Below are 27,641 nucleotides of genomic sequence, written 5' to 3'. Positions count from 1 at the left end.
TGATGCTCTTGGCTGGTACTTAAATAATGGCATCCCCATGACGCCGTACTAACCTCCACTCACGACAGACAGGGGCACCCCTCCTGTCATCACTTATCTGGCATCATGCCGATATAAGCACAGCCAGGTCCCATGATGCACCCTGTTGATGCCCCGGCCTCCACTGGGGCCCAGAGTCCACTGATATCAGTGGGCAAATCACTGCCCATAGACAGTCCTTTAATTGAACATTACCCAAGGCCAAAACTCATATTTCTTGTTGCGCTTGATCTTATGAGACTCCCAAATGTACTCCCTGCAGGGCTTAAATTTTTTTGGAATCAATAATTAATGGTCAGTTATTTATTAATGTGTATCTTTGCCAATTACGGGGCATCTAATTAACAATTTCAATAATTGATATTTATTACTGAAAGGGTTTCGTATCTCTGGCTGATGAAAAATGCATGAGTTGGGGATGTGGACTGGGTTGAGTTTTTTTGTTTTTAGTTCTGAGAGAGCTCTACGCTCCAGGCTATAGTACCAGGACACTTTGACTCTGACTGTTTGAGTTCACTCCGGCCCTGTGATGTGGCTCTAATATGGGCCTCTTTCATGGACCCAAAGCGCCTGCTCGGCAATCATGTGATCTCATAAAGACTCCTACATGCCCAGCCTCAGATACCCTTTTTTGTTCTTTAATAACCGGCTTCAAAGAATAAGCTTCTGTTTCCTTGATGATTTGTGGATGGAGGGTGATGATGTCACGGCCGTCCACTGAAAAACTCTCGTCTAGTTGGACGTAGGTGGATTCTCTTCCACAGATAACTATGTGGCCCCCCCAAACTCCAATGAATCAACATTTAAGCGGGTACGCTAAAGAGTGATAAGTTAACACAACCTTCAGATTTGACATGCCGAATCCTATGACCCCTTTTTTTTTTTATAACAACAACAAAGTGATTTAAAGATGAAACAAAGGTCCCTTCAGTTCACTATCATCAAGTTAATTTATTTTGGCTTCAATAGAACAGGAGGTTGGGAACGGGCAAAGCACGCTGTTCTGCTTTGGGACAACCCAAGCATGAGACCATCGCCATTTACTTTGAGGATTGCTTGAGTACCGAGGGAGATGTACTTCCCCGACGGTGCAAAACAGCTCAAAAAACATTAACAGGCAGTCCAAAAAAAACCAATCGATGTGAGATTTCAGGGTTAAAACACAACAGTGTGGACATCACAGTCAAAACGAGCATGTGAGACAGGAGGGGGTGGGGTAGGGGGGTAAGTATGAGGCTGTATTAGAGTGGTGGTGGTGGGGGGGTTGAGGTGGGGGTCTCAGTTGACGTCAGTGAAACGTCTCAGAGATCCGAAGGTTGGGCTGCTGCTGCCCCAGTCGCTGTACCTCCTGTACTCGCCAGGGCGCAGGAAGTACTGGCGCCCCCTGTAGTGCGGGTGCTCGTGGAGGATCCAGTAGCCCTCCAGGACCTTGAGGGAGAAAATGTTACGGCTGTGGAAGAAGTCGTGCAGGTCAGGGCAGTCCTCCATCAGCTCCATGTTCTGGCCCCCGAACTCAGAGCGCTCGAAGATCTTCATCTTGTAGTTCCCTTGGTACTGGGTAATCAAGAACAATACACGAGTATAAGCTACCTTTGTGTATGAGGTGAATGCATTACAATACTATATGTTTGAACAGTGTAACCTCAACTATGTTTATGTAGTACTACCCTGCTGATTGTCAGTGTCCCTCTTGCCTTTAGTCTAGTTATTACTAATATCAAGCATGTAGCCTATACAGACGGAGGGCTCCTTGGGACACGTGACAGGACATTAAAGTGCACTCACGGGGGGGACCATGCGACAGGAGCGGATGCAGTCATTGAAGCCTGACCACTGCTGGTAGTCTGGGTACTCGCCCTTGTACAGCATGTACTGGTAGCCGCCATAGTTGGACTTCTCGTAGGCCACCCAGCTGCCGCTCTCCACCTTTATGGAGTTGCAGCGGCTGAAGTGGGTGTGCATCTCTGCACAGTCGCCGCTGCATTCATAGTTACGGCCCTGGAAGTTCCTGTCCTCGTAGAAGGTGATCTGCACAAGAGGGAACGGGCAATTATGACAGTTGAGACATCAACCGGACACGCGCGCGCACACACACACACACACACACACACACACACACACACACACACACACACACACACACACACACACACACATATACACAAGCACATAGTTGGTTCAAAATCTCACTATCCTGTTGAACATTCAATAACCAAAATCATAATCAGAAAACCTGTTTTTACCCCTCCAGGATTGTGCATTAAAGCCTAAAAAGTGTTGGTCAATTTAACCAGCACAGTCATTCATGAATGTCATTTGTCTGAGGAACTGGCCTTCCTGTAGTAGCTTTAAAAAAAAAAAAAAAAAAAAACAATTGAATGTGTGTAACGTTCTTTACAAATATAAATGACAATGGGATATATGCACACCTCCAGTACTTCCTGAAATTAGACATGCTTCTCTATTTCCTGTCCTACACTATTGGTGAAGTGATTAATCAGGTGTGCCCGACTGCAGCACAATGATCAGGCACAGCTGAATAATCATGTCATAGAAAAGCATGTATAATTTCAGGAAGAACTGGAGTCCTGCATATAGCCCGGTCCTGCAATATCAGGTACAGGTGATCAACCTGGTCTTTAATTGCATGCACGTGACTTACCAACTGACTCACTGCCCGCGAGAATCTATCCCTTCATATTTGCCAACAATTCCAACGAAATGTCTCTGACATGACTCCGCTTACAATTTACTTAACTAGTAGACTAATTAATTGAAAGTGTAGGCTACATGTTAGTAGGCCTATTTAGTATTCAACTAAATAGCTTTTATTTAGAAATATGTCCTGCAGAGAGAGAGAGAACAAGGTAAACTGCCCTAGCATAGCCACTAAGCAACTGGGGGAACACGGCCACTTGATGTTAGAACGGTTGCGCTGACAAACTCGCCCCAGTTAGTTTCAAATAATTTTCAGTAGTTTTTATTTTATATTATTTTCGTTTTTATCAGTTTAACTCCTGCGCTATATTCTCTAATCCACCTACGCTATATTCTCTACCCAGCGTTCCTAGCAAGGCTACCATGTAAACAAGAAGAAGAGGGTTAAAACGAAAATAATTACTGAAAATAATTTGAAACTAACCGAGGCGAGTTTGTCAGCGCAACAAGGGAACACTTAAAAAATAGTTTTTGAAGCCAACACGTTCAACTTTTGAAATGTAAGTAAAACGCCAAAATTCAAATATCTTTTAACGTGAGCTTTAGGCCTACTTCGGAAAATGGATATAGCCTACGTTGGGTGACTAGTTTTAGGAGACCAAATCAAATTTAGACCGGTAATATGGTCCTTTAGAACGAACATAGGCCCCAGATCATGCCTTTTTGATAATCAAGCACTTAGACGTTTTGCCAGAAGCTTCTTCAGAGCAGTCAACAAGACACAGCAACCAGAGACCTGCAGGCTTGGGTAACTCCTGTCATATTCTGTCTCCACCACCAGCTCCAGGTAGGCTAGCCTACTGTCGGCTTATTATCTAGTGTTGCATTTCATGGGTGGTTGCTATTTCATTTGTAGCCTAGGCCTATTTTAATGGTTTACACCGCAGTCCCTCATTCCCATTCATTCTTTGAAACGGCTTGACCTTTTCGCCCTCTCAGAAATTAACTCCTATTAAAATTAGCCAGCACTATTGACTGCTAACTTAAGCCATACTGAATATGGGAAACATACACTATTTATATGAAAATGTGTAAAACGAGGTTCTTTCCTGTCTTAATTCCTCCCTTCTGACTCGACATGTCATGTAGGATGCTTACCTTGCCCATAGTGACTGTGCTACGTTCTGACCAGGCCAGGCAAGGTGCAGCACCGGCCTTTATACGGGCCACCGGGATCAGGCCTTTGTGAACCAGACACAAAGCTTTGTCGCATCAGCACAACAGCGCTCTATGGACTGCACGCTACTATAGGACTGGCCCGCGGCAGCAGCCCTTTGTCCCTGTCTAAGCTGTGTGTCTATGGAAAGCACTGTACAACTGCACTTTTGGAAGATCTCACAAAAAGAGTTGCAACCTCTGCCTTTATTGGCACGGAGGCCAGAAATATAAAGGCACAATGACTCTGTGAGGGACGTTTAGGTGGAATGTGTAGAATTGCAGTTGTTGCCAAAAGTATCTATGAAAAATCTATTGCACAATATTGGCTTTTATGACAGTCTGTGATTAACGTTTGAGCATGATGCAATATGCCCCGTACCTTAGCAGTAGGCCTAGTCTTGCCAATGACTTGACTAATGACAAAAAAGTACCCAATCTGTGTAGGTTTATTGCACTCAAGTTGCTTTGGCCATGGGACATGCTGCCTAAATCGAATAGTCTATACTATGAAAGAACATCCCACAAAGACATCCATGTTTTAATAAATAGTGTTTAATTTCTCTAGATTATGGAGACGCGGGAGGGGGGGGGGGGGGGGCTCAAATGCCGCTTCTCATTCTCCTGAAGGAGCCGATGTTGGGGTTGTGGCAGCCCCAGTCGCTGCAGCCCCTGTACTCTCCGGGACGCAGGAAGTACTGGCGTCCCCTGTAGTTGGGGTGCTCGTAGAAGGCCCAGTAGCCCTCCATGATGTTGGAGGAGAAGATGTTGTGGTGCCCGAAGCGCTCGTAAACGTTGGGGCAGTCGTCCATGAACTCCATCATGTGACCGCTCATCTCAGGTCTGTTGTAGATCCTCATCCTGTAGGCTCCTCTGTACTGTTGGTGAGAGAGACGGGGGAGAGGGAGAGAGAGACAGGGAGAGAGTATAAGCCATTTGGAATCTCCTGTAGCATGTTAACCACAGAGGGTCATTGAAGTTCTCTGCACAGGATTTCTATCAGGGCTTGACCGATATAGGATTTTTGGCTCCAATATTCGATACCTATAGAGGAGTGGAAAAATTCACAGATTGCTGATATATTAGATTATTATATAATATTTTTTAGACCTGGAGAGAATGATAGATGTTTTTTTTGTGGATTGTGATCCAAAAGAGCCCTACAATGTATTCAAACCTAATTTCTTAGATAAAAACATATGATGTATAACTACTTTTAAATGGATGGATAAATCGCTCAGGCTCAAATTTGTATGCATCAATGCATGCAAATTTATGCTAAATTTGGTTAGAAAATAAGTAGGAACAGCTCTCTCAGCTACATGGCCAAATACTACAAGCAATAGTGAATAGAATAGAATGAAAATTAAGACACCAAGGCTTCTGTGGGGTGGATCCTATATTCCTTTTAAAGAATAAGTGATGTCCTTGAGGACCTTGCCGTTCAGAGACATCTATGCTTTGACCTGACTCGGTGTCTATAAACCACATCAAAAGTCTGATGATTGACGTTGATTTCTAAAGGGCCGTTTGATGTGTGGGCTGGAGGTGTAAACCAGACGGATCCATCAGGTTTTGACTGACTTACTGGGGGGAACATCTGGCAGGAGCGAATGCAGTTGTTGTAGCCCATCCAGCCATGGTAGTTGGGGTACTCTCCCTGGTGCAGGATGTACTGGTATCCCATGAAGTTGGGCTTCTCATAGGCCACCCAGGGACCCCCGGTCACACGGATGGAGTTGCAGCAGTTGAAGTGTCTGTAGGTGTCATAGCAATCACTGCTGCACTCCCAGTGCCTGCCCTGGAAGTTGTGGCCTTCGTAGAAGATAATCTTGCAGGGGGGAAAGGAAAGAATACATGAAATATGTTATATACAGGTTATTATTTTGTTACATGCCACTGAGTCAGTCTTGTCAATATATGTTTGACTGTGTGTGTGTGGATATGTTGGTGATCAACCAGTAGGGGACACTCCTCCCCTTTTCATCTGTGGTGAGCTACAGTCCAGTGTATTATGTGTCCTGTTAAACACTGCTGAGTAACCATATAGCTCTCATCATTTGAAGAATACAATGAAAGCATGGAACATCTGTTGTGTTTAAACGATAAACCTGCATTGTGATCGCATTGTACACTCTCATGCAAATCTTAAAACTCAAATTTTACACTCTACTATAGCAAATGTTGTACAAAATGTTACCAGTAAAGTTTAAAGAATAGGTTCTACTATTGACTATTAACTATTGATATCTGTGATAGAAAAATAATAATTATGGTGCATAGTCTAAACATGTAAAATCATTTGATCAAAAGCAAAATTCAATTTCCAAGTGTAGTTACTATACGTTCCTAACTCATAACTAGTACAGGTCTAGGTAACGTGCGTTTACAGGCTTCTCTTTGCTGTTTTTCCCTCTCGTCCTTCCAAATATTCTACCTTTATCCCAGCACACATAGCCCTCAAGGTTTTCTCCCTCGATATAACCGTACAGGAAAACAGCGATCCTAACATGTTTGCTCATACCTTTCCCATGTTTGGAGTTGCTGGATGTCTGCACTGTAGCCTTCCGCAGACTCACAGACCTTTTTTATACTCTTGCCCTGACAAGAGCACTCTGACGTGTCAAACTGACTAGACTTTACCTTTTTGGATGCCGTTCCCATTGTCTGAAAGACTATGGTGCATTTTTACCCATAAATGCTAGAGTTTACCTATAGAATTGACACCTCCCCTGGCCGCAACATATGCCTGGCCTATTCTCTGTTTGAAGCGCTCTTGTTCAGACATGACCTGGTGATGCAGCTTTTTTTTTTACTTCACACAAAAGGACTTGAGGTATGTGTGGAACAACAGAGCTTTTGACGTCTGCGGTCTCTGTTCAACCGGTAGCCTACTTAACTCTGCAATCCATCATATCATTAGAAATAATTGCTGGGATGAGATTAAATAGAGAGGTGATAATTGGGGTTGATAGTTAATTTAGATTTATTAACTGTTCTCTTAAAAAAGAGTAATTATATAGGCTATAGATGCATGCTTCTACCTTCCCTGACCAACACAGTTCAGCACATGCTGTGTTTTATAGCAACCCTGTTTGGGTAAGTGACTGTGATGGTATTGACTGAATCAATCTCTCAGTGTTGATGTAATGTAGAGTGATGCGTTGTCTCTTTTTGCTTCCATAGCCGGAAGACCTACTCTGATGCCTTGTACAGAGACATGTGTGTGTGTGTGTGTGTGTGTGTGTGTGTCTGTCTGAGCCTGTGTAAAAAGTAATAGTGCTTTGGACTTCTGTCTTTGGTGCGCAAACATACCCCAAAGCGGAAGGGGAACAGGCCAGGAGGAGCTGCCCTTGTGTGTTCTGTTCCCAACGCCCAGCTGATGCCAGAAAGGTCAGACTCACCCTTTAGCCTTTCATCAGGATAAAGAGCCCATGTGTGCCCCCTTTCCACTATGTGTGCTTTTTTTGCGGCTTCGACCCGAAACAAAGACAACATGTTTCCAACACAACACAATAGCTGTTCTGTTCCTGGGCAAAAAGCTGCTCATCTGTAACATAATCAAATGTGATTCATTTCAGATTTTAAGGAATTGTTTTGATAAGCATTTCATTATAATTATGTTTTTTGGATCAATCACAGCCTTGAAAGTCCCATGCACTTCAGTAGGTTTCATATTTGAAGCAGCACCCTTTTTTCTGTGACATAAGTAGATCATTGATATCCCTTCATCTCATCATACAGCATAATTGTACCAGATTATCAGATGGGTCTGTTGTTTTGTTTTGTGATTTTGTTTTGCGGCTTGGAGCAGTAGAACATATATACATATTTATATATATACACATATATAAAAGAGAGAAATTGCCTTTTTTCTCAATTGTTCATTGTGGTCAGTTCTTAGTTACTATATTCAAAATCTTCATCAGTGTCATGAATCTGTAGTAGCCTAACTAATCAGAACCTCTGTTGTGGTCTTTACCATCGCAGTTCTTTAGACTGTCGCAGTTCTTTATCGCTGTCACCATTATACTCATCATCTTCTCATTATTACCTCAGAATCTTCCCCAGAGCTCTCGGTCTGCGTCTTTCATTACCAACATCGTAATCCTCACCAGCACCACTGCCTCTGCTTTCCTTCTGCGTTATCGTTTTCATGGCCAGGAGCTGTTCATGGCCAGGAGCCCTCTCAGTCGTTACATGGGACCCCGGCCCCCTCAGCGGGTCCCTGCGGTTTGTGAAGGGGAGCCTTATTTCAGAGTGCCTCAAATGAGCGTCTTTAGCAGCGCTGCAAGACATCCCCCTCCCACCCTGAAGGGTAAGGAACATCACAGAAGGCCCTGCCTGCTAGCTCGGTTCCCCCCGGAGCAGAAAAAAGAAACTGCTGTGGAGCATCCCACTCTTCATCTTTGAATGGGGGAAAGATGGAAAGAGGGTGAGAGAGATTGTAAAGGGGGGGGGGGGGGTTGTAGCTCTGTCGCGTCCAAGGACATCATAGTGCAATATGGGTAACCACATAGGAGATGATGACACTGTTAGGCCACTGAATGACGGCCTGTGAGGGACTTTGGAGATTACTTTGCACCCTGCAGAGAGAATAGAAACTTGGACCGAACAGCAGCCCAATGCTAGTTAACTCTCAACCCTTTTTATCTTCATGGCTTCCAAAAGAAAGACTCATTCCACACATTTGATTTTTAATTAGAATGAGTCTTCCTGGTGGATTCTGCAAAACAAATTACAGGTTGAAGAACAGACATTGAATACAGCTCAAACAAAACATGTTTTGTGAAATACAAAATATGGCCTCTGATTCCTCAAAAAACATCACTATTTGCAGCAAAATATTGCTGGCAGAATGAGATAAGAGTGTACAGGCACTTGAGTAAGTCTCAAATGTGACCCTTTTTGAGGAGTCATAAAATAAAAAATCTGTGCTGTGTGCTTTAGGCCCAAACCAATGTGTCTGTGCAATCTGAATTTAACGGAGGCATCTCCTCAGATGAAGGCTAATCTGGCTTTGAAAGAACACAGCGTGACCGGACTGTGTGCTCTCTGGAGCCTCCTTTCACAGGGAGGAGAACGAGGACCTCTTTTGCCGAGAGATCGTCCTCCCTGTTCTCCTGTCAAAAAATAAATAAAATCTCCAGGCGTCATCTCTCTCTCTCTCTCTCTCTCTCTGCAACTGCCAGTTTGCTCTCTATCGGGACTGCCAGACGCAGGCACCGGAGCCGTTGTGAGCCGGTGCCAGGACCGGGGTTTACTGTGATGTGTCTGATGTGCTGGGTCTTTTTGCTGTGGGATAATTAAAAGAGGGAATGGTAGTGGAAGGACAGAATGGAGGGAGAGGGGGGCTTGGACCGCGCAAATGGATGCAGCTGTCAATTATGTTAAGTTGTTCATTTGCTGTTGTTGTTGTTTTTTTCACCCTGTGTGACTTTCATGCAATGTTTTTGTTTATATCCACCTCAGAAATTGTCCCCACCTCAGAATTTGTCCCACCAACGTGAGAAGAGACAATTCTGATAGTTAGTTTGTTTAGATTACAGCCATGGTTTGCTTATCTTATTTTACCTTTGTTTATAAAGCTACCTGAGTACTTCCCTAAATTTGCTTTATTTAAATCTTTCATTTGAAGATGCAGAGACAACAGTATCTAACTATAAAGGCAGAAATCTCTGTATGTCTGTCTGTCCGTGTCATGGTTATCTTGAGAACCCGCCGCTGTATGAAGTTGATATGCAGCAGGTGTATTGGTCAGGACCGAAGGCAGTGCAGTGTCCCGTGTGAAGTTGTTTGGATTCGTGGTTCTCGAGAAAGCTGCACAAAATCAGCCTGTTTTGGCCCACTCCGAGCAGTGTTCGTCGGGCACTGGGACCCTGCAAGCAGGGAGCTTGCCCTGAACGAAGGACAAAGATGGCTCAGGGTCCTGAGGAAGGCATGACTGAAGGACTTCACGTAACGTTCATAGCTCTATCAAACCAAGGTTATCGTCATTCAACCCAATCACCCATATGGATTATGCATAAACCCACAACCGGACAATAGTTGAAGAACATTTTAGAATCTTTTATGAAACCCAAACATCAATGGAAGCTCCAAAATTCCCCAAAAGGAAAATGTAAGTTTTGGTTAATTTAAGTTTTAATTAATTGGTTAATTAGAGTGGACTTGGCTAGCTAACATTCGGCTAGCCAAGTCCACTTTCTTGACATCAAGCCAACTAGCTAGTTAGGTATCATGATAACAATGACTGATGCCTCCTGTTTCTCAAATGTTACTGGGGTTATGTGTCAGCAGGTGTATTGCTCAGGACCCGAGGAGGCGCAGTGTCAAATGTGAAGTTGTTTTGAACGGGCACTGCACTAGGATTAAGAAAACAGTTTGTTGTGCCATGCCTTTCAGTGGATGTCTTTATAATGTGAGACCACGAGGGGTCTTAATTCCTTTAATTCACCACACAGCAAGTGACACACTATTAAACACGTGAGTGGCGACACATCACACAACACACATGCAATCAGGGGTCGCTGGTGTAAAGTGTTCCCTGCATTTATCCCATCCAATGCCATCCTCCTCCATGGGCAGCCAGGAGCAGTGGGCAGCCATTGCTCATGTGCTCAGTTCAAGTCTCGGTCAGGGACCAGACTGAAGAGCATCTGTTCTTCTGCATGCCTTTATCCAGATTTGAATGTCCCCTTTACCTGGGATGCATGTATCACTTTACCAGTGTCGAGGAATATATGCAATGCAATCAGGCATCATACACTGAGCACTATAACCAAGACTTCTGAAAAACACCCTTTCTGAGTATTCAAATGTATTTTTTTTCTGTGGGAGTCAATGGCTCTTGGCCTCTGTCAGACTGTCCTCATACATTCTAGTTTGTGATGTGTGACGCATGTCTCAAACACCAAAGCAGTATTGTTTAAAAAGCTACTTCTCTCACCCCGTGATCAACACACGTTTCAAACATGTCACGTTGTTTAGGCTACATGACAGAAAACCTTCTTAATCTACCAACGTACAGGGAAAGTCCGACACCTCCTGGGTACGTCTCTCCGCTGTGGAGCTAACGACAGTAGAACTTCAGAGGAACCTGAACAAACAGGAGATTCTGCTGTAAAGAGACCAACCTTTCAACCATCACTGGATTCATATTGAAACGTTGACGCCATTATTCACTTCCTCAAGTTTCTCATCAAAAGAAAAGGTTTTCTGACAACAGTTAGTGACAAGCGAGCCGGAGAGGAGGCGTGTAAATCTGCCGTTGCACACCATATCAATTATTGATTACTTTGCCCCCCCGACCAGTGAGTAGACTCCTTGTGATAATGAAATACACACTTAAAAACAGAAATAACAGACCGGGTCGGCCTCTATTGTCTTGAAAGCTTATGAGTTTGATTGACTGGTTGCACATTTCCTTCATCCGTGAGTGAGGCAGATGAAAGCGGGGACCTTCTTATTGCCCAGGGCCACTTGCAATTTATTTGGAAGGGGCTTCACTGCCGTCCCAGCAGGTAACTACACCGGGCGGAACCACTCAGGATGATCATAGCTTTGAGGTGTCCCTCAAATCCCCCCGGCCACACATGCGCAGGCACATACACAGACTAGGTCTGTGTGATTAAATACATCCTTATTACCTGATTTAATTTAGTTTCTAATACACCAGGGTCTGTCTCACACTAAATGCCCAGCTGTTTCCACAGAGATATTGGGCCTTAAAATATTTTATTTTCTGTTTAATGTAAACTATCATGATAAATGTTGACATGTCCAGATTGCACGTAGGCTAAATACATAGCAAACCAATTTCTATAATTGTCTTTTGAGTTTGACACATTTTTTCCTCCTATGGATAGATGAATTGAACAGGGACAAGTCCTCCAAGGCATTATTTTATAAATTAAAGGTTGTCTCACAAGAAGAATGATTCTTGCAAATGGCATACAAAATGAAATAGTTTTCTATTTTATGCTATTGATGGTTTAGATCTGGGCTGCAGTCATTTAAAAGGGGGTAGGCTAAACCACAGTACACTGGAGCAGGTGCAGGGGAAAGAAAGGATGTAGATAGATGTCGCATAACAGGAACGAGTTCTGTTTTTGCGAAAGCAAAGAACTGTCTTTGTAGTAGGCTACATGGCACTTATTTTGTTAAAAGGTGTTTGAAACCCCTTTCCTGTGTGCCACTGTAATAATACACCTCGGAGAGCACGTTATTAAGCACACACATATCCGAGTACGGGCGCGCTCTAGTGCCTGTGACAAAGCAATAGGGGTCTCAGATCCCCCACCAGTCAAAACAAAACGGTGAAAGCGAACCAATTTTATTCATCTGACAAACCCTTTATACTACCATTTCTTTTTAGTGAGGCCACCAAAAAAATGTTTTAACAGCAATGTGAGCTTTAAACTTTTACAACGGTGCTCTTGGTGGTTTTGTTGTGTGGATTAAATTATATTATTCCTGTATTACATCATAGTCTACTTTAGAAAGATACAGACAAATAAGCGATGTGTTGAAATCCCCCTAGATGCTTTGGCTGTAGCAGAAGCAAGCGTGCAACATGCAAATGGAATAGAAGTGCTATGATTAACCAAGACATTTCATGAGACTCAGGAGTTCCTTCTCCAAATTATAAAACATGTAAATAAAAGTCCTCTACAAAAGTCTCAAATCTTAAACATTGGATTATTTTACAGTGGTTAACCTAACCAATTTGTATGGGGAGCTCATACAGTAGTAGTAGTACTTTATTGAAAATAAATAGCAATGAATCTGTGCTTCTTAGCTACTTAGCTAACTTCTGCTTGATAGATTCAACATACACAAAGAGTGAAGTTAAGCCACCCAATGAAATCTACAAACAATATGAGTGGCCATCATCGAAGAAACACTCGGTTTAATTAAGCATTTATTTCATTTTCACTTAAGTTTTGGTTGATTTCTATGCTATAGAGTTATCACACTCTTGTTTTATTATGTTTTATGTTAAAGGACTAGTTTGGTATTTAGCATCATAAACCCTGTTATAAGGTTATTTACAATCATATAATTTACGGACAACGGTCCATATAATTTTTTGGGGGACAGATATTAGTATCATTGCTCAACATGTCACAGCTAACCATATAATGGATCTCTATGGACATATGTCAACCTCATGTGCATACAGTAGCCTATATATGCCCATCCATTGTGTCCTTAGCTGTGACATGAGCAATAAGCACTAATAGGCTAAGAGTGCACAATTTGTCAACATTTTATATGGACGGTTGTATACTATCGTAAATAGCCTTATAACAGGGCTTATGCTAATTACCTAACTACTCCTTTAACACCAAACTGCTCTTTGTACCTTTACGTCAGTGCACATGCTGCAATATACCAATCTCTTACAATGAATCCAAGTCATTTGAATATTAGATTTATTAAGTCTACTTTTCATGATTGCCATTGAATTCTCCATTTCGTTGCAATTCTGTGACTATTCTTTTGTCTTCAAACATTTATCAAGTAAAGCAAACGTTTATTAGGCATCATGCCATACACACACACACACACACACACACACACACACACACACACACACACACACACACACACACACACACACACACACACACACACACACACACACACACACACACACACCAAAACACAACTAGGCTACACCAGTGAATGTATCTTAAATAGCTGTCCGGGGTGTTGGTTCAAAAGAGCTGTAGTGGTGGGTTGTTGGTTGATGTCGGTTCCTGTGGTACAATTCATTTGGCATTGAGGTTTTTCTTTCAGTCCTGTTGAAATCAGATGAACCACTAGAGGGCACTAGAAGCCAGAGCATAGACACCTCTGTTCGCCTGTCTCCTGCCCGGCTATACCTGGTCCCTCGGAGGGGGCTAGTAGAGAGAGACAGAGAACATACAGAGTAGATGTTAGTTCTCTGGAGTAGATGCAGGGCATGATGCTACACAGATCTGTTTTCTCGTCTGCTGTGGTCTCCCAGCTCCGGCATCCTATGTGTGCAGTAACACACGGGTGTGTGTTTGGGATGTGGAAGCGCTTCCAGGTCTGAGAGAGAAGAGGAGAGAGAGCCTGGCTGTCTCCTCTGTAGCCGGTCTGGTCCACCTGTCAGAGGGTTTGACACGAAGGCTACCTTGATCTGTGACACGCAACAAAAATACGCATGCATACGACGTATGTGTAGGCTATCCGCTTGACACTTTTGTGTCATGCTCACAGTCGATGCACATGCCAGACGCGAACCATATGGCTAGCCTATACATCACAGTCCTTTTTTTCCTCAAACATTTCATGGATACGTGATATGATCATGGATGTAGCGCGCGCTCACTCTCTAGCACACACACCCCTAACAGTTGCATTTTTCCTCTTTTCTTTTTACCAGTAGGCTACTGAAACTGAAAGATCAGTAGGCCTAGGCTACACAACCTGCAGGACTGCAAAGACGGCAGTTCCTTCATGTGGACTGTGGCCCAGTCCACGCCTTTTGTTTTTGGGGACCATTCACTAGTACCGTACTAATCCACATGTGCAAAAGCCCCAGCCATGCCAACTGATTATTTGAAAGTGTGTCCCCAAGCCAGCCTGTGTGCACAAGCGTAGCCTACAGCATGTGTGCCGTGCGGCTTCATCCAGCTCGGTCAATTTCTCAGATGGAGGAACAGCTACTGTAGCTGAGATACAACACCTCGTTTAGGACTTTAGATTATGTATCTAGATTTAAATCCAACCATCCTCCTCTGCGTTGGAGATTTCCTGACAACCGCCTCATATTTATGAATTCTACGATTTTTAGCGGCGAGTGGTGGTTCCACTATACCAGTGGGAATGAATTGCACGAGCATGAAGCGGAGGTACACGGGAACCGAGCGTGTTATTAAGATTCACGAGCGGTTGATTTGAGTGTGTGGATGGGTAGTGAAATGCATAAGAGGGCCTGATTGTATGTGATGCGGGCCTCCGAGGAGCAGTGGGGGGTGGGGGGGAGTGCGCTCTCATCCCTGGACTAGGCTACAGCAGATCCGGGCCGCCTAACGATATCCCTGGAAGACCCAGCGCTCCACTCACACAGGGGAGTTTCAACTAAATTAAAAAACAATGATACGCTGGGGGGGATTGTAATGCCAATTCCCACCATCAAGACCCACATTCCTCTTTCTTTTCCTTTTAACTTTTGTTTCTCTCTCTCTCTCTCTCTCTCTCTCTCTCCTCTCTCTCTCTCTCTCTCTCTCTCTCTCTCTCTCTCTCTCTCTCTCTCTCTCTCTCTCTCTCTCTCTCTCTCTCTCTCTCTCTCTCTCTCTCTCTCTCTCTCTCTCTCTCTCTCTCTCTCTCTCTCTCTCTCTCTCTCTCTCTCTCTCTCTCTCTCTCTCTCTCTCTCTCTCTCTCTCTCTCTCTGCCTCAGCCTTGTTTTCTTAGTTTGTTTTCCCGTTCGCGCTCTTCTGGCTGTCGCCGCGCGGCTGCAGCCACTTTCAAAGGCTCGGCTGTCACGCGCCGCCTTTGAGTACCCGTTTGAATTTTTCACGTCCATGTTGTCAGGGCGCAGTCAGCGGTGATTGACGGCTCCGTCCCAGAGCAGCGTCGGGCTCGGCTGGCTGGCTGCCTGTCTTTTGTCGGGAGGCAGCTGAGAAGAGGCAACAAAGGCAGGTGCAGAGGAGAAAAAAACACATAAATAAAACAAAACTGCTCTTACCCGTTGCTCGGTAAAAGACCAAATTAGATTAAACTTAAGGCAGGCAGACTTGAAGGCAATAGACTTGATATAGACTTGATATTTTTCTGTCTTCTTATTCCTACCGTTGACAGCATGCTGTTCCGACGCCTTCTCTGCAGGACACAAAAGCAACACAAGGGTTGCATTACATAGTGTTTAATACGGGGCTTTGCAAGCAAGAGAAGTTCAAAGATTTCATTTCCAATCTAAGGATTTGATATGCCTAGTAGCCTAGGCTATAGGCTAGGTTTAGGCCTATAGCTGAGATAGCCTATATATATTTTTTTTTTTACCTCCACGATAACTTCATTGAGGACTGCCGAGCTACATTAACCACGTGGGCGTGGGCCTGACTGTAGAAATCACCAAATGTTTAGGCTACAGGATTAAGATGGCTCACACACCCTAGGCTACCCATATTCAAAACAATTGTCTCTCTACCTGTATTATTAGAATACCACGGTAGACTCAATGTTGAGGGGTCTACAGTATCCATAGGAAAACTATAGCCTACAGTAGACCTATGTTGCAATATTTACACACTTCCACATTGATCTCTCACCATTGTGAGGATGGGAGATGGCTTTAGTCTGAGCTGAATAGTGGGGCCAGGAGAAGTTGATAAGATGTATTTATCAAGCGATTCTGCCTCTTCTATGTGTGACGTGTGTGTGTGTGTGTGTGTGTCCGTCCGTGTGTGTGTGTCTGTTCTTAGCATGAGATTTAGTAGTGAGTAGCCTAGGCAATACCGTTGCACACCGGCAGAGGGCCGTAGAGATTGTGCATAAACCTGAACCACTTACTTCACCAGCTGGGAATTATTTTTTTCTTCTTGTCTGCATTTGTCTCATCAAGCTGTTTGGCACCGTCCCTTAATTCTCCCTTCTCCCCAAGCTAAGCCGTGCAGAGGATGAGCAGGGAGTCCACCAAGTAACATCAGCTCAAGAATTAGGCTAGAACACGAAACGCAGCGTGTATTACTGAGGATCTGGTGTTAAACAAGTTGTCTCTGTCACTCCAGGGAGACGTCTGCGCACGTCACTCACCGTGAACCTAATATGGGTGGCACAGTCGTGACAGGGAGGCCTTGAGCCAGTTCAGAACAAAAGCAAACAGTGTATCGAGGGCACAACCTGTATGGGTTACGGATGAGAAGGCACAACTTTCCTGTTGTCGAAGTGTATCCTACACTAGGAAATGTATGAAATCACTCCCAAACAAAACATCATTGCTTGGTGTTGAAACCAGGCTCCACAATGAAGTGTCTTTTTATTTGTTTAAAATTGTAGGAGTAGTTTGAGGGATTTTGTCCAAATAGATTCTATATAATTTCAAGTGAGAGCAACTTAGCTAACGCCAACAACTGCAGATTTTAATTGGAGGTGAAGGTTGAAGGGAAGGAGGCTTTTTCACTGTGTCTCGGAGGACCACAAATGATGGAAGACCGACTTCCACTCACTCCTGTAAAGGTTAGGCTCTTCCTGCTGCCAGCGTCTTTTCTGAAGAAAACATCTCTGCTGTTTGATAACTCCTTGACATTTGACAGTCTTTTCAGACCAATCAGACGGCGGCACTTAAAAAAAAAACACACACACAAAAACTACCCAACTAGAGGAGCAGCAACGAGGGAAAAATGTGCTGTCACTCTCCTCAAAGACGGGCCTCGCCACAACGATCAACATCAGATACTACTGCCACCATCCTCATTTTATATTTATTTTATTTTTCTGTTATTTATTTATTTATTTATTTATTTTGCGCAGCCAAGTCTGTTGAGACTTCACTGCTAACATCTGAGATGAACTTTGACAGAATGAAGTGCCCCACTTTCCCAGGTACTGTAGCTCACCATCTAACCCTCCTGCAGCGTTGCCAAAACGTCACACCGACGTCGTCCTAACCAGGGGCCTCAGGGCCAACTCTTTGCTCCTCTGCTTTTATTCTCCGCGGGGCGGGCCATTGTCGCCATATCACCTCATCACGCCATCTCGGAAGGAGTTCTCCTGAAGATGATCCATTTGAAGTTATCTTGGAGGCAAGGGGAGGGCTTGACTGAGGCAGCAAAGCAGCCCTTCTCTCTACGTTCCATAATTCATACCAGCCATATTCAAATAAAATTTAACACATTGTCATTCATCCAAACGCAAGTGTGTGCTTGTCTTTGAAAGCACAGATAACTCCAAAGTAGTAAATGAATAACTCCCTATCATGGGAGCGTGAGGATGGGCCCGTTTAGTTATTCTGTTTGACAACAACAAAAGGAAACAGCCGATTCCACCCGGGTGTGGAAATCAAATCTCACACTTCCACTGGTTCACTTCCACTCCCTCCTCCAAAACGCTGGAGATGGGAGTCTTGCACTGGCAGTGAAATGGCTGGAAACAAAACAAGTGCAACTTTTGCTCCTGTTACTTCACCTGTAAGAAATGAAAGAGGAAAGGTGAAAGTGCATACGCATACACACACACACAATAAACACCTAGTCCTACACTGCCATACTCTCTGTACTGCAAGTCTGCCGCTAGTCTGTGAACAGAGTTCCCAGAATGCACTGGCTTGGGCATCATGTGAAGTGTGAATGAAGTTTTGATTAAAAAGAGAGCCAGAGAGATACTGTACACAGACATCTCACTTATCACAGCTCTGAAGTCAGCCAGCCAGGTGTCTGAGAGTGTTGGGGAGAAAAATAATTTGAAATGCCTGTGTGTGAGACAGAGAGAGGCGCGTGTGAGGAAGAGACTATTATCCCTTCCCCGGTTATGAGTAAGAACAACGCTTTCCCAGACAAACACACTCTCACATCTCAAACAGGAAGTCTCAAATGCGTGCGTTTGATTCTTTTTATCGGCAGCGTTTTCCTCTCTTCATTGGCATGAAAGGCGTTTTTCAATGCATTCTACCGTAGCCTGCCTACCGCCATATGTGCATACAGGATCTCGTTCTCTGGTCTTCAGTTTGAGATGATAGAGAGACTGGCTAAACGGACGGGATGCTGAACAACGCGCCACTCTTCTTTCTTTCCTTTCGTTCTGTTCGTTCCCCGTTGTCTGGGGCTGATCTGACCCCTTGTTTTCCGTCAGGTGTGGATCTCCTTGATCCCGCTCCCCGTCAGCCCCATTTCCACTCCCGCCGCCCGCAATGAATGATTCCCCCCCCCCCCCCACGCCCAGCCCCCCCCTCAGAGCATCATAACCGTGTTGACTGCAGCCCTGCTTCTACCTCCTCTCTGATCTCACATGTTGTGTAACGTGGAAAAACCCTTGTGTTCTCGTACTTCTTTTTTGTTTCATGCTCTCTCTCTCTCTCGTGTTCCCTCTCTCTTTTCTCTCTCCAAGTTACATTCGGTATTGACTGTTTATGCTTTTTAATGTTGCAGAGAGAGGGCCCCGGGCTTGCGGACGGGGGGAAAAGCGCTCTTCTTGACACTCTTACGCCCCCGTAGTGAACTCTAGTTCCCAGTGCTCTCGCAAGTACAGAGACCCTCTCTTCCTCTCGTCTTTCTCCCTCTTTCCTGCTCCAACCTGGAGCTCCTCTGAACATCAGCACCCCGTGTTCCTGCTCTCCAAAGATCAGCCGAAAGAGGATTAAGACGCACAAACACATGGGCAAAATATTTACACAATAACCCCCCTGTTGCTTCAAAGACGAGGCTGTTGGGTTCCGTGGAACTATCCCAGGGGGTTGTGGGAAGGCGCCAGAAAGCGCAACCGTCACCCCCTGAAAAGGGTAGGCATTAGGTCAAACTTGACAGGGAACAAATGTGATCTTTCACTTCGTCTTTTTGTCTGTCGCCATCCCTCTGTCCGTCTCTGGATCCCGCTTTGATTTCTCCTCTTTCTTACTCGTCTCATGATGCCCCTCTGGCAGACCGATGGCCCGGGACAAGTCCATTGCATTATTCTATTTGCAAATGTGTATTTTTTTCTCTCTCTCTCAGCGATATGCCTGCCAGTTTGAATTAAGGGCCTCGACGTGTGTGGGTTGCCGTCGTTGATCAGAGTGTACAGAGCTGAACTGTGGGAAGATAGATAACTCCCAGTAAGGCTCGGTCAGTCAGCCATGTGTTACATGGTGGGCTTTAGAGGGTCAGCCAAGCCTCTTGAAGGAGTCTCTGGACTCGCGCTATGCGCTTACCAAACACAACTGATCTCAATTTGACCCAAACTCTATCACGCGCCTCGGCTTAATACGTACAGACAATATTCCACCTCTCTGGAAGGGCAGTGTCTGTGTAGGTGTGTGGGAAAAAAGTCCACAATGGCAACCATGAAAGACAGTCTGAATACACAGCCCCGTGCTGCGTGACTTTTTTTTTTTTTCTGCAGATACGCAGTGCTTTGATATCCAGTGACTGACTCCTAACTGACATTTCAGAACGAAAACACTTTTTCAAGCCCAGCACATGTGCTTAAAGAGCATTTGATAGTAAAATATTTGCGTGCTGCTCTCCCTCTCTCTTTCTCTTCCTCTAATGGAGTGGGTTTGAAGCCTGTTTAGAGTGTGTTTAATGAACACTGGTATCCAGTCACACTCATCAGAGTGGCACTTTGCAGTGACAAGGATATCCTGTAATAATGTCACTGTTTAGAGATAACACTACAAATTAAACAAGCACATCTGTCCTGTCGCACCCACAAGGGAATATATACCTTAAAGAACACACACAAAAAAGGAGAACACAGCTTTGTCCAACATCGGACCAGTTAGAACAAAGTTGAATTCTAATCTGAAAATAGCCAGGGTCCTAACCTGCTCCTTCATCATTAAAGTGGGATGACAGACCAAAGACTATCCTTACACTGACTGACAAAAGGAAGAGAATTGTAGGACTGTGGTGGGTTAGTAAGGAGCCATCTGTGTGTGTGCGTCCCCAGCTCACTACCCCCTACCCTAGCCCCTCCCATGTAAACTAAAGGAAGACATCATTATGATTATTATAAGGACTCCTTTAGTGCGCCCTCCCCGGTGTTACTGCTAGCCGTAGGCCACCACAACACCAGGCCTGGCCGGCCACTCAAAGGGACCCACGCCGCTCACACATTATCGATCGTCCGTTCAATAAAAGGTCAGGGGGGCTCCTCCTCTTCTGTGGGGTCCAGAGCTCAGCGTAAGCCCCTTCTCTGTCTCTCCCTCCCTCTACACACACAACAATGCACACACGCACCTACACACACACACACACACACACACTCACACTGCTGTCCCCTCGGTTGCTGCTGCCGCATCAGCCACCTGGGGGATAAGCAGGGCTTGCTAACAGGCTAATCATCATCTCTCGCTCTCTCTTTCTCTCTCTCTCTCTCTCTCTTACACACACACACACACACACACACACCTCCTAGAATAGCTGACAAATGTCAGGGTGACTTGTATGTTTTTTTTTAAAAGAAAATGATTTATTAATTGAACTGGTTAATTGGGTCCCTAAGGCCCGCAGGCTAATTGCGAGCCGCAGAGCTGGCGAGGCAAGAAAGGCAAAACAAAAGAGGACTGCTCAAACACACACACACACACACACAAACACACACACACACAACTGTTTACATTTTTTCTTCTTCTCGGGCTTCCCCCTTCTCTTGGCATAATTCCGTGACCTGCCAAATGTTCTCCCCATCTTGATGTCCCGGAGATGGAGAGAGACGCACAGCCACTGAAATCTGCCATATTGCACAAAGCATCTGTCTCCACACAACACCCTGCATTCATTAAGTTTGTACCAATTAGCGACCATAACTTAGCACAAACATCCATTTGTGCCTCCCACTTTGAAAAAAATCCTCCTGAAGTGAGCGTGTCCCTCAATGTGCCCTTGTATCCCCTCAACTTCCATCCTCTCTGAGTCTCTTTTTCTTGCATAATTAGAGGAGAAATCCATTTCTTCTCCGATCTTCTCTCTGGCTCTTTTTTCCGGGTCCCTTTTTATATATTTCTCTCTTGTGCACCTCGAGGGCTCCTGTGCTTTGTCAGAAAATCACACCAAGGTTGTCTGAAAGACTAGAGACAGAGACACAGGCGGAGGTTGATTCGGGGACCAGAACAGAGGGGGAGGCGCACCGACTCTTAGACAGGTACACCTGTTTCAACAGTGAGTCACTGCATTGTGAGCCAAGCCCTCTGGATCCGTCTGTGGTAGAGTTAACTGAAATGAACTGAAAAGTTCTGAATTTATGATACAGCTGTGCACATTCCAACTTTCAAGCCCCAGTTCCATTGTATTGACGGAGAGGAAGCCACTAATAGACCTAATAGAATTCGGGTGCCAAGTGATTTCCCATCAATCATTGCTTACCGTTATGCCCTTGAGCAAGGCACTTAAACCCAGCACTAGTACATAATTGTAAGCCACTTTGGATAAAAGCATCTGCTAAGGGACTAAAATGTAAATGTGAAGTACATGTTTTTTTGTTTTCTTTAAATCCAGGATGGTGGAGAATACTTTAATTTCTCGGTGCATTATAATAACCAGGTATTCATTCCACAAATTCACTGATGATAAAACAGGCCAATTGTGTTTGCCATATCAGCCCATAATGATGATGTTTTAATATCCTCCACACACTGTAAACAGGAAATGCATAGTATAGTATCTGTCACTTTGGACTGATATGTAATTTTGTTGGAATGCAAACTGTTTGGTCTCCTTGTCCACAAATAGTCCAAACTGTACCAGTATCAAACTGTACCGGTATCAAACTGTACCGGTATCAAACTGTACCGGTATCAAACTATCAGTATCAAACTGTATCAGTAGCAAACTGTCCCGGTATCAAACTGTACCATTATCAAACTGTACCGGTATCAAACTGTATCAGTATCAAACTGTACCGGTATGAAACTGTACCGGTATCAAACTGTATCAGTATCAAGGTGTTGACTCCAGCAATGAAAAAATTCAAGCTGTGCACAACTCAGATGACGCTAATCCTCTGAATACGACCATCCCGTTCTGCATAAAAGGTCAGCATGTGATTTGTGGGGTAATTTTGGAGCCCTTTGTAACAACCCTCCTTAACATTCATAAGCATCCGTGACCCCAGAACCTGGAGAGCTATCACAAAGTGCTTGCCTGTTCTACTCTCCTGCGCTCTGAAAAATGCCCCCCGGCGTTTCAACGTTGCCCTCTGCAAACTTTGCCTCCGACCTACAATCCTTTGCTCTTGAGGGACTGCTTGTGTTAGAACTCCGGAGGGAAAGGAAGGCTGGTGGAGCAGCGGTCAGCAGCCAGAGAGCCAAGGAGAGAATGTTCAAATAAATGGACGGATAAATAAATAAATAGATAAATGAACTGCTGAACTGAAATCAAAGAGGAAACACGAGAAAGGACTAAGAGACTAAGAGAACTAGCAATTACATTTCACTGGAAATCACACCTGTATGATATGTCTGTGACTTTGACTTTGAGAGAAAGGACCAAGATAAAAGAGTTGGAACTAAGATAAAGGCTAAAGGACTAAGATAAAGGCTAAAGGACTAAGATAAAGGCTAAAGGACTAAGATAAAGGCTAAAGGACTAAGATAAAGGCTAAACGACTATGGAGGTAAGGGAGATAAAGGAGGAAGAACTAACATAAAGGACTGGGAAGGACTAAGGTAAAGGACTAAGAAGGATTGCAGGATTACAATTCCTTCTCCCCCCAAAAAGAAATACACAGTGGGGGCTTGCAATTTTCGAAACAAGACAGGAAAAGATCTGTTAATTTATGTCTTTCTTCACTCATGGGGAAAGGGTTTGTGTAGAACTTTACCAAGAACATAATGACCTCATATTTAAAAAAAGACAGAAAAAATAAATTGTCCTACTAAACATGACTTAAGTGTAGTGTTTGTGATTGGCAACTCTTATGGCTGAGTCCATCTGCAAAGCTGAGTTAATGATGTGATTTGGCTTTGAATGCATGTTAGACGCCTCACGGTCTTCACACAATAGAAAGCTCCCTACACAAGTCCTGCTGTCCCAATCCCCCTCAGACCGGCTAATATCGATTGGGGTGTTATTGACATGACACCTGCCGAGCCAGGCTTTAGCTATTGATAACCGATGCTATTTCTACTGCAGATCAAAAACCGGACGCCAGCTTTCATGTTGGTAAACAGTATTGATTTGCATAATAACCTCAAAATTTAGTCGCTGGGATTAGGCAAGGACAAACCTGTTTCAGCGTGTGTTATGATTCGTGCAGCATAGACCTAATTTGAAAAAAAAAAATAAAAAATCCAGCTCTGAGTAGCTTGTGATCGCCTTGACAACCGGGGAGCGTCGCAGTCTGCACCTTTCCAAATGCCACTGTTAATGAAAGCCATCTTTTTATTAAATAAAAACAAAACAAAAAAACGCCTCTAGATCTCGGCAGACAAAAGCGCTGATGCGTCAGTTTTACACAGATGCAAATCTTCATCGCTGTGTGTGACGCTCATTTATTCATGAGAGGGGCCTCCTATCTGGGTTCACCTGTGAACGGCGTGTACTCTCTCCCTTCCGTCACGCGACGGCGAGAGAGATGTCAGCCTCCAGGAGTGAGGAGGAGATGGAGATACTAAGGAAACGGCACAACGACGCCTCTTTCTCGAGATGGGTCCAGTTTAATATCACTGAATTATGCATCCCCCATCTGTCAGAGTCATAATATTACACATCGCTGTTGAATATCTCCATTTCCTGTCTAAACAAACAACCTGACTGTAGTTAGCTCCTGTTGTGGTATAGGCCTGCTGTAGAACCTGGTAGCATCTACCGGGATTTGCAGCCATTATCATCTCTTGCATGCATTGAATGCTAATTGAGGCAATTCATTTTAACACAGTTAATTTCAGTTTGTCGCAATGGCTCCAATTGGACTCATCACAAATGAATGTGCTGGACCTTCCATGCCAACTCCTAGTTGTGGACTCTTATCATATAATGCACTGCAACAGCATTCCAGTGAGAATTCCCCAATGGAAGATGCCAAGATAATAAAAAAAAGCCACAGCTTTATGGAAAATTATGAGCTAGTGGTGTCTGATGAGCTTTTAAATCTAGCACAGCCGTCCCAAAGAGAGGGAATGCCCATACTCATCACACAAATGTAAAATACTTGTTTTAGTGTGCTGAAGAAAAAGATCATTACAGTAGGATGGGTCTCTGAGCTAGAATAGACTTGGATAGCTCACCTATTGGACAGTCCACCATATGTATTAAAAGCCTTCATTAGAGGAGAGATGCAGGAAAGAGAGATCTGGGTTTGGACCTGATAAGAGGAAGGAGAGATCTGGGTTTGGACCTGATAAGAGGAAGGAGAGATCTGGGTTTGAAAGAGAGGGTCTGGGTTTTGGATCTGATTACATGAAGGACAGTTCTGGGTTTGGACCTGATAGAAAGAGGAAGGAGAGGTCTGGGTTTGGACCTGATAGAAGGAGGAAGGAGAGGTCTGGGTTTGGACCTGATGGGAGGAGAGATCTGGGGTTGGACCTGATAACATGAAGGACAGCTCTGTGTTTGTTGGTCCTGATAGGAGGAAGGACAGGGTCTGTGTTTGGACCTGATAGGAGGAAGGACAGGGTCTGGGTTTGGACCTGATAACATGAAGGACAGGGTCTGTGTTTGTTGGACCTGGTAGGAGGAAGGACAGGGTCTGGGTTTGGACCTGGTAGGAGGAAGGACAGGGTCTGGGTTTGGACCTGGTAGGAGGAAGGACAGGTCTGGGTTTTGACCTGATAGGAGGAAGGAGAGGTCTGTGTTTGGACCTGATAGGAGGAAGGAGAGGTCTGGGTTTTGACCTGATAGGAGGAAGGACAGGGTCTGGGTTTGGACCCGATAGCAGGGAGGAGAAGAGTGGGCTTGGATAAAGAGGGCTTGGAATAGAACCGTTACACAACATACCGAGATAGGGAGGGTGGTGGGGGCAGAAAGTGCGAGAGGGTATCTTAATGTCAATCAGAAAGCCCACGTGTTGATAAAGCAGATTGCCACAGCGAAAATGGCTCTCCCAGACCAGCCTTGAGAAAACGCCATATGTGTCTGCTTATTTACGAAGTGCTGACACAAGGGCCTGAAAGAATTAGTATTCTGTTAGGTAAATGTTTTCCTCTGGGCTCCCTCTCTGCAACAGCTTACAGATGTTTCAGCCACGCAGAGAGAGAGCGAGAGCGCTTTTCCCACCACGCTGTGAATGAAAAAGCATGTTGAGCGCTCGGGCCCGGCCAAACCCCGCCCCTCCGCAGTGATCTATAGCTTTTTGTTGAGTCTACGTTGCTCCGCACCCCCCAGCATCGGCAAAGACTTTTTCTGTCAGAGATAGTATTTAGTGCCGGTTCTATAGACTCCAACGCATTATTGTTTGCTACAAAGGTTTTGTGGATCTGGCCAGGGTCCAGCAGCAGTTGTGTTGGCAGCGAGTCTGTAAAAATGGGGGAAGGCAAAGGCCGGCCAACACCACATGGGCTCCTAATACAGTTAATGTTAAAAGCAGGTGACAACGAGTGCTGGGCGGGCTGGTCGCCCTCTTAGCTAGGACGACTTTTAGGTGTAAAGAGGTCACTGGGTGGAATGCGGATGCCTGTCTCTGATTGTGGACCAGGCAGTGACCTTTTTCTGGACTTGTGAAAAGTTTTGACTTTAGGGTTTTAGGTAGACCAGAGATGCAGGTATGCAGACACGTGCAAGTGGGCACACACACACACGCACACACATAGATACAGTCCACACACACACACACACACACACAGACACACGTACATACAGTACACACACTCAAACACGCATTCTCACATAGACACAATCACACATAGAGATTGCTACACACACACACACACACACACACACACACACAGAAAGGAGACGTGAAAGAAAGCGACCCAGTCGTGTTTATGAGGAGTAGCGCGGTCTCGGCTCAACAGCCGGTCTTGACTCCCATTTATTAGTAATAACCGGGGGAAAACATTCTTATCAGCGGAGGGAGATAAAACCCCATCCAGAGGAACCAGGGAGAGAGAGCAGACCTGCCGGCGGCCAAATAGAAAGATCCTATCTGCTCCTACCCAGCCAGCCAATCAGCACAGCAACACGCAGGCTTTCTACCAGGGAGATGTGTAGGGAGAGAGGGCTGGACCAGGTCTAGCATTTACACCACTTCGGTTGGGGGCCGGGGGGAGGGGGTGGGGGGGGTCGGCGGACCTTGAAGGTCTTTCCGGAGACGGTTCAGAGGGGGTCCAGGGTGTAGACCGGGGTTTGGTGACAGGAGGGTCTTGGTTTGCCGGGGTTTGGCGGTGTGCTGTAGTCCGGGTCTAGAGAGGAGGAGGAACATGGTGGATGTGGTTTAGGGGTTGAGGTGGAGGTTTAGGGGTTGAGGTGGAGGTTTAGGGGCTGAGGTGGAGGTTTAGGGGTTGAGGTGGAGGTTTAGGGGCTGAGGTGGAGGTTTGGGGGTTGAGGTGGAAGTTTAGGGGTTGAGGTGGAGGTTTACGGGTTGAGGTGGAGGTTTAGGGGTTGAAGTGGAGGTCTGGGAGAGTGAAGTATCTGGTCAGTGGACAAGGAAAGGCTATAAGAAGACGGTTTTGCCATTAGCCTCAGGCTCGTTGAACAGAGCCAATGCACCCGGGGAGGATCATGACTAGAAGATTGTGAAATAGTATGTGATTTACATTTTGGTCATTTAGCAGACGCTCTTATCCAAAGCGGCTTACAATGATTTGAGCTGGTGTCATGGGCTAAGTACCTTGCTCAAGGGCACAACGGTAGGCAAATATTGCCCTCCTAGCCCGGTCTCATGCTCAAACCACAGGGCTCCCTACCTACCGCCCCCAGTGTTCGACATGAGCAGCAAAACGCCACATCTGACTGCTGCTTTAGGAGAGTTTTGCACCAACACTTTTAGTGTCCTCTGATATGACTTTTCAAGGTGGACCGTTCTCGTTTTTTGATAGAATATGGAAAAAACACACTATAAAGCATGAAATTTACAGCCATCACATTTATGATGTTACCCTTATGTCCTCCTCGCTGTAATTGCCA

General features: G+C 45.0%; 2 protein-coding genes across 2 annotated transcripts; both read right to left on the bottom strand.

The window, feature by feature from the left end:
* Positions 1-1,317: 1,317 nt before the first annotated feature.
* crygmx (crystallin, gamma MX) lies at positions 1,318-4,395 on the bottom strand (the record flags this gene model as incomplete). Its single annotated transcript, XM_084456034.1, has 4 exons — positions 1,318-1,593; positions 1,825-2,067; positions 3,856-3,938; positions 4,347-4,395. 4 exons carry the CDS (start codon positions 4,393-4,395, stop codon positions 1,318-1,320), a joined length of 651 nt encoding a protein of 216 aa, XP_084312160.1.
* Positions 4,396-4,514: 119 nt separating this feature from the next.
* On the bottom strand, positions 4,515-6,445 carry crygmxl2 (crystallin, gamma MX, like 2; the record flags this gene model as incomplete). Its single annotated transcript, XM_084456033.1, has 3 exons — positions 4,515-4,790; positions 5,501-5,743; positions 6,437-6,445. 3 exons carry the CDS (start codon positions 6,443-6,445, stop codon positions 4,515-4,517), a joined length of 528 nt encoding a protein of 175 aa, XP_084312159.1.
* Between the last annotated feature and the right edge of the window lie 21,196 nt (positions 6,446-27,641).

The sequence above is a fragment of the Borostomias antarcticus genome, assembly GCF_949987555.1.
Source record: "Borostomias antarcticus genome assembly, chromosome: 22".
In the NCBI taxonomy this organism is placed as follows: domain Eukaryota; kingdom Metazoa; phylum Chordata; class Actinopteri; order Stomiiformes; family Stomiidae; genus Borostomias; species Borostomias antarcticus.
Note: the sequence above shows the minus strand (reverse complement) of the source record. Positions and strands in the feature narration are given on the sequence as shown.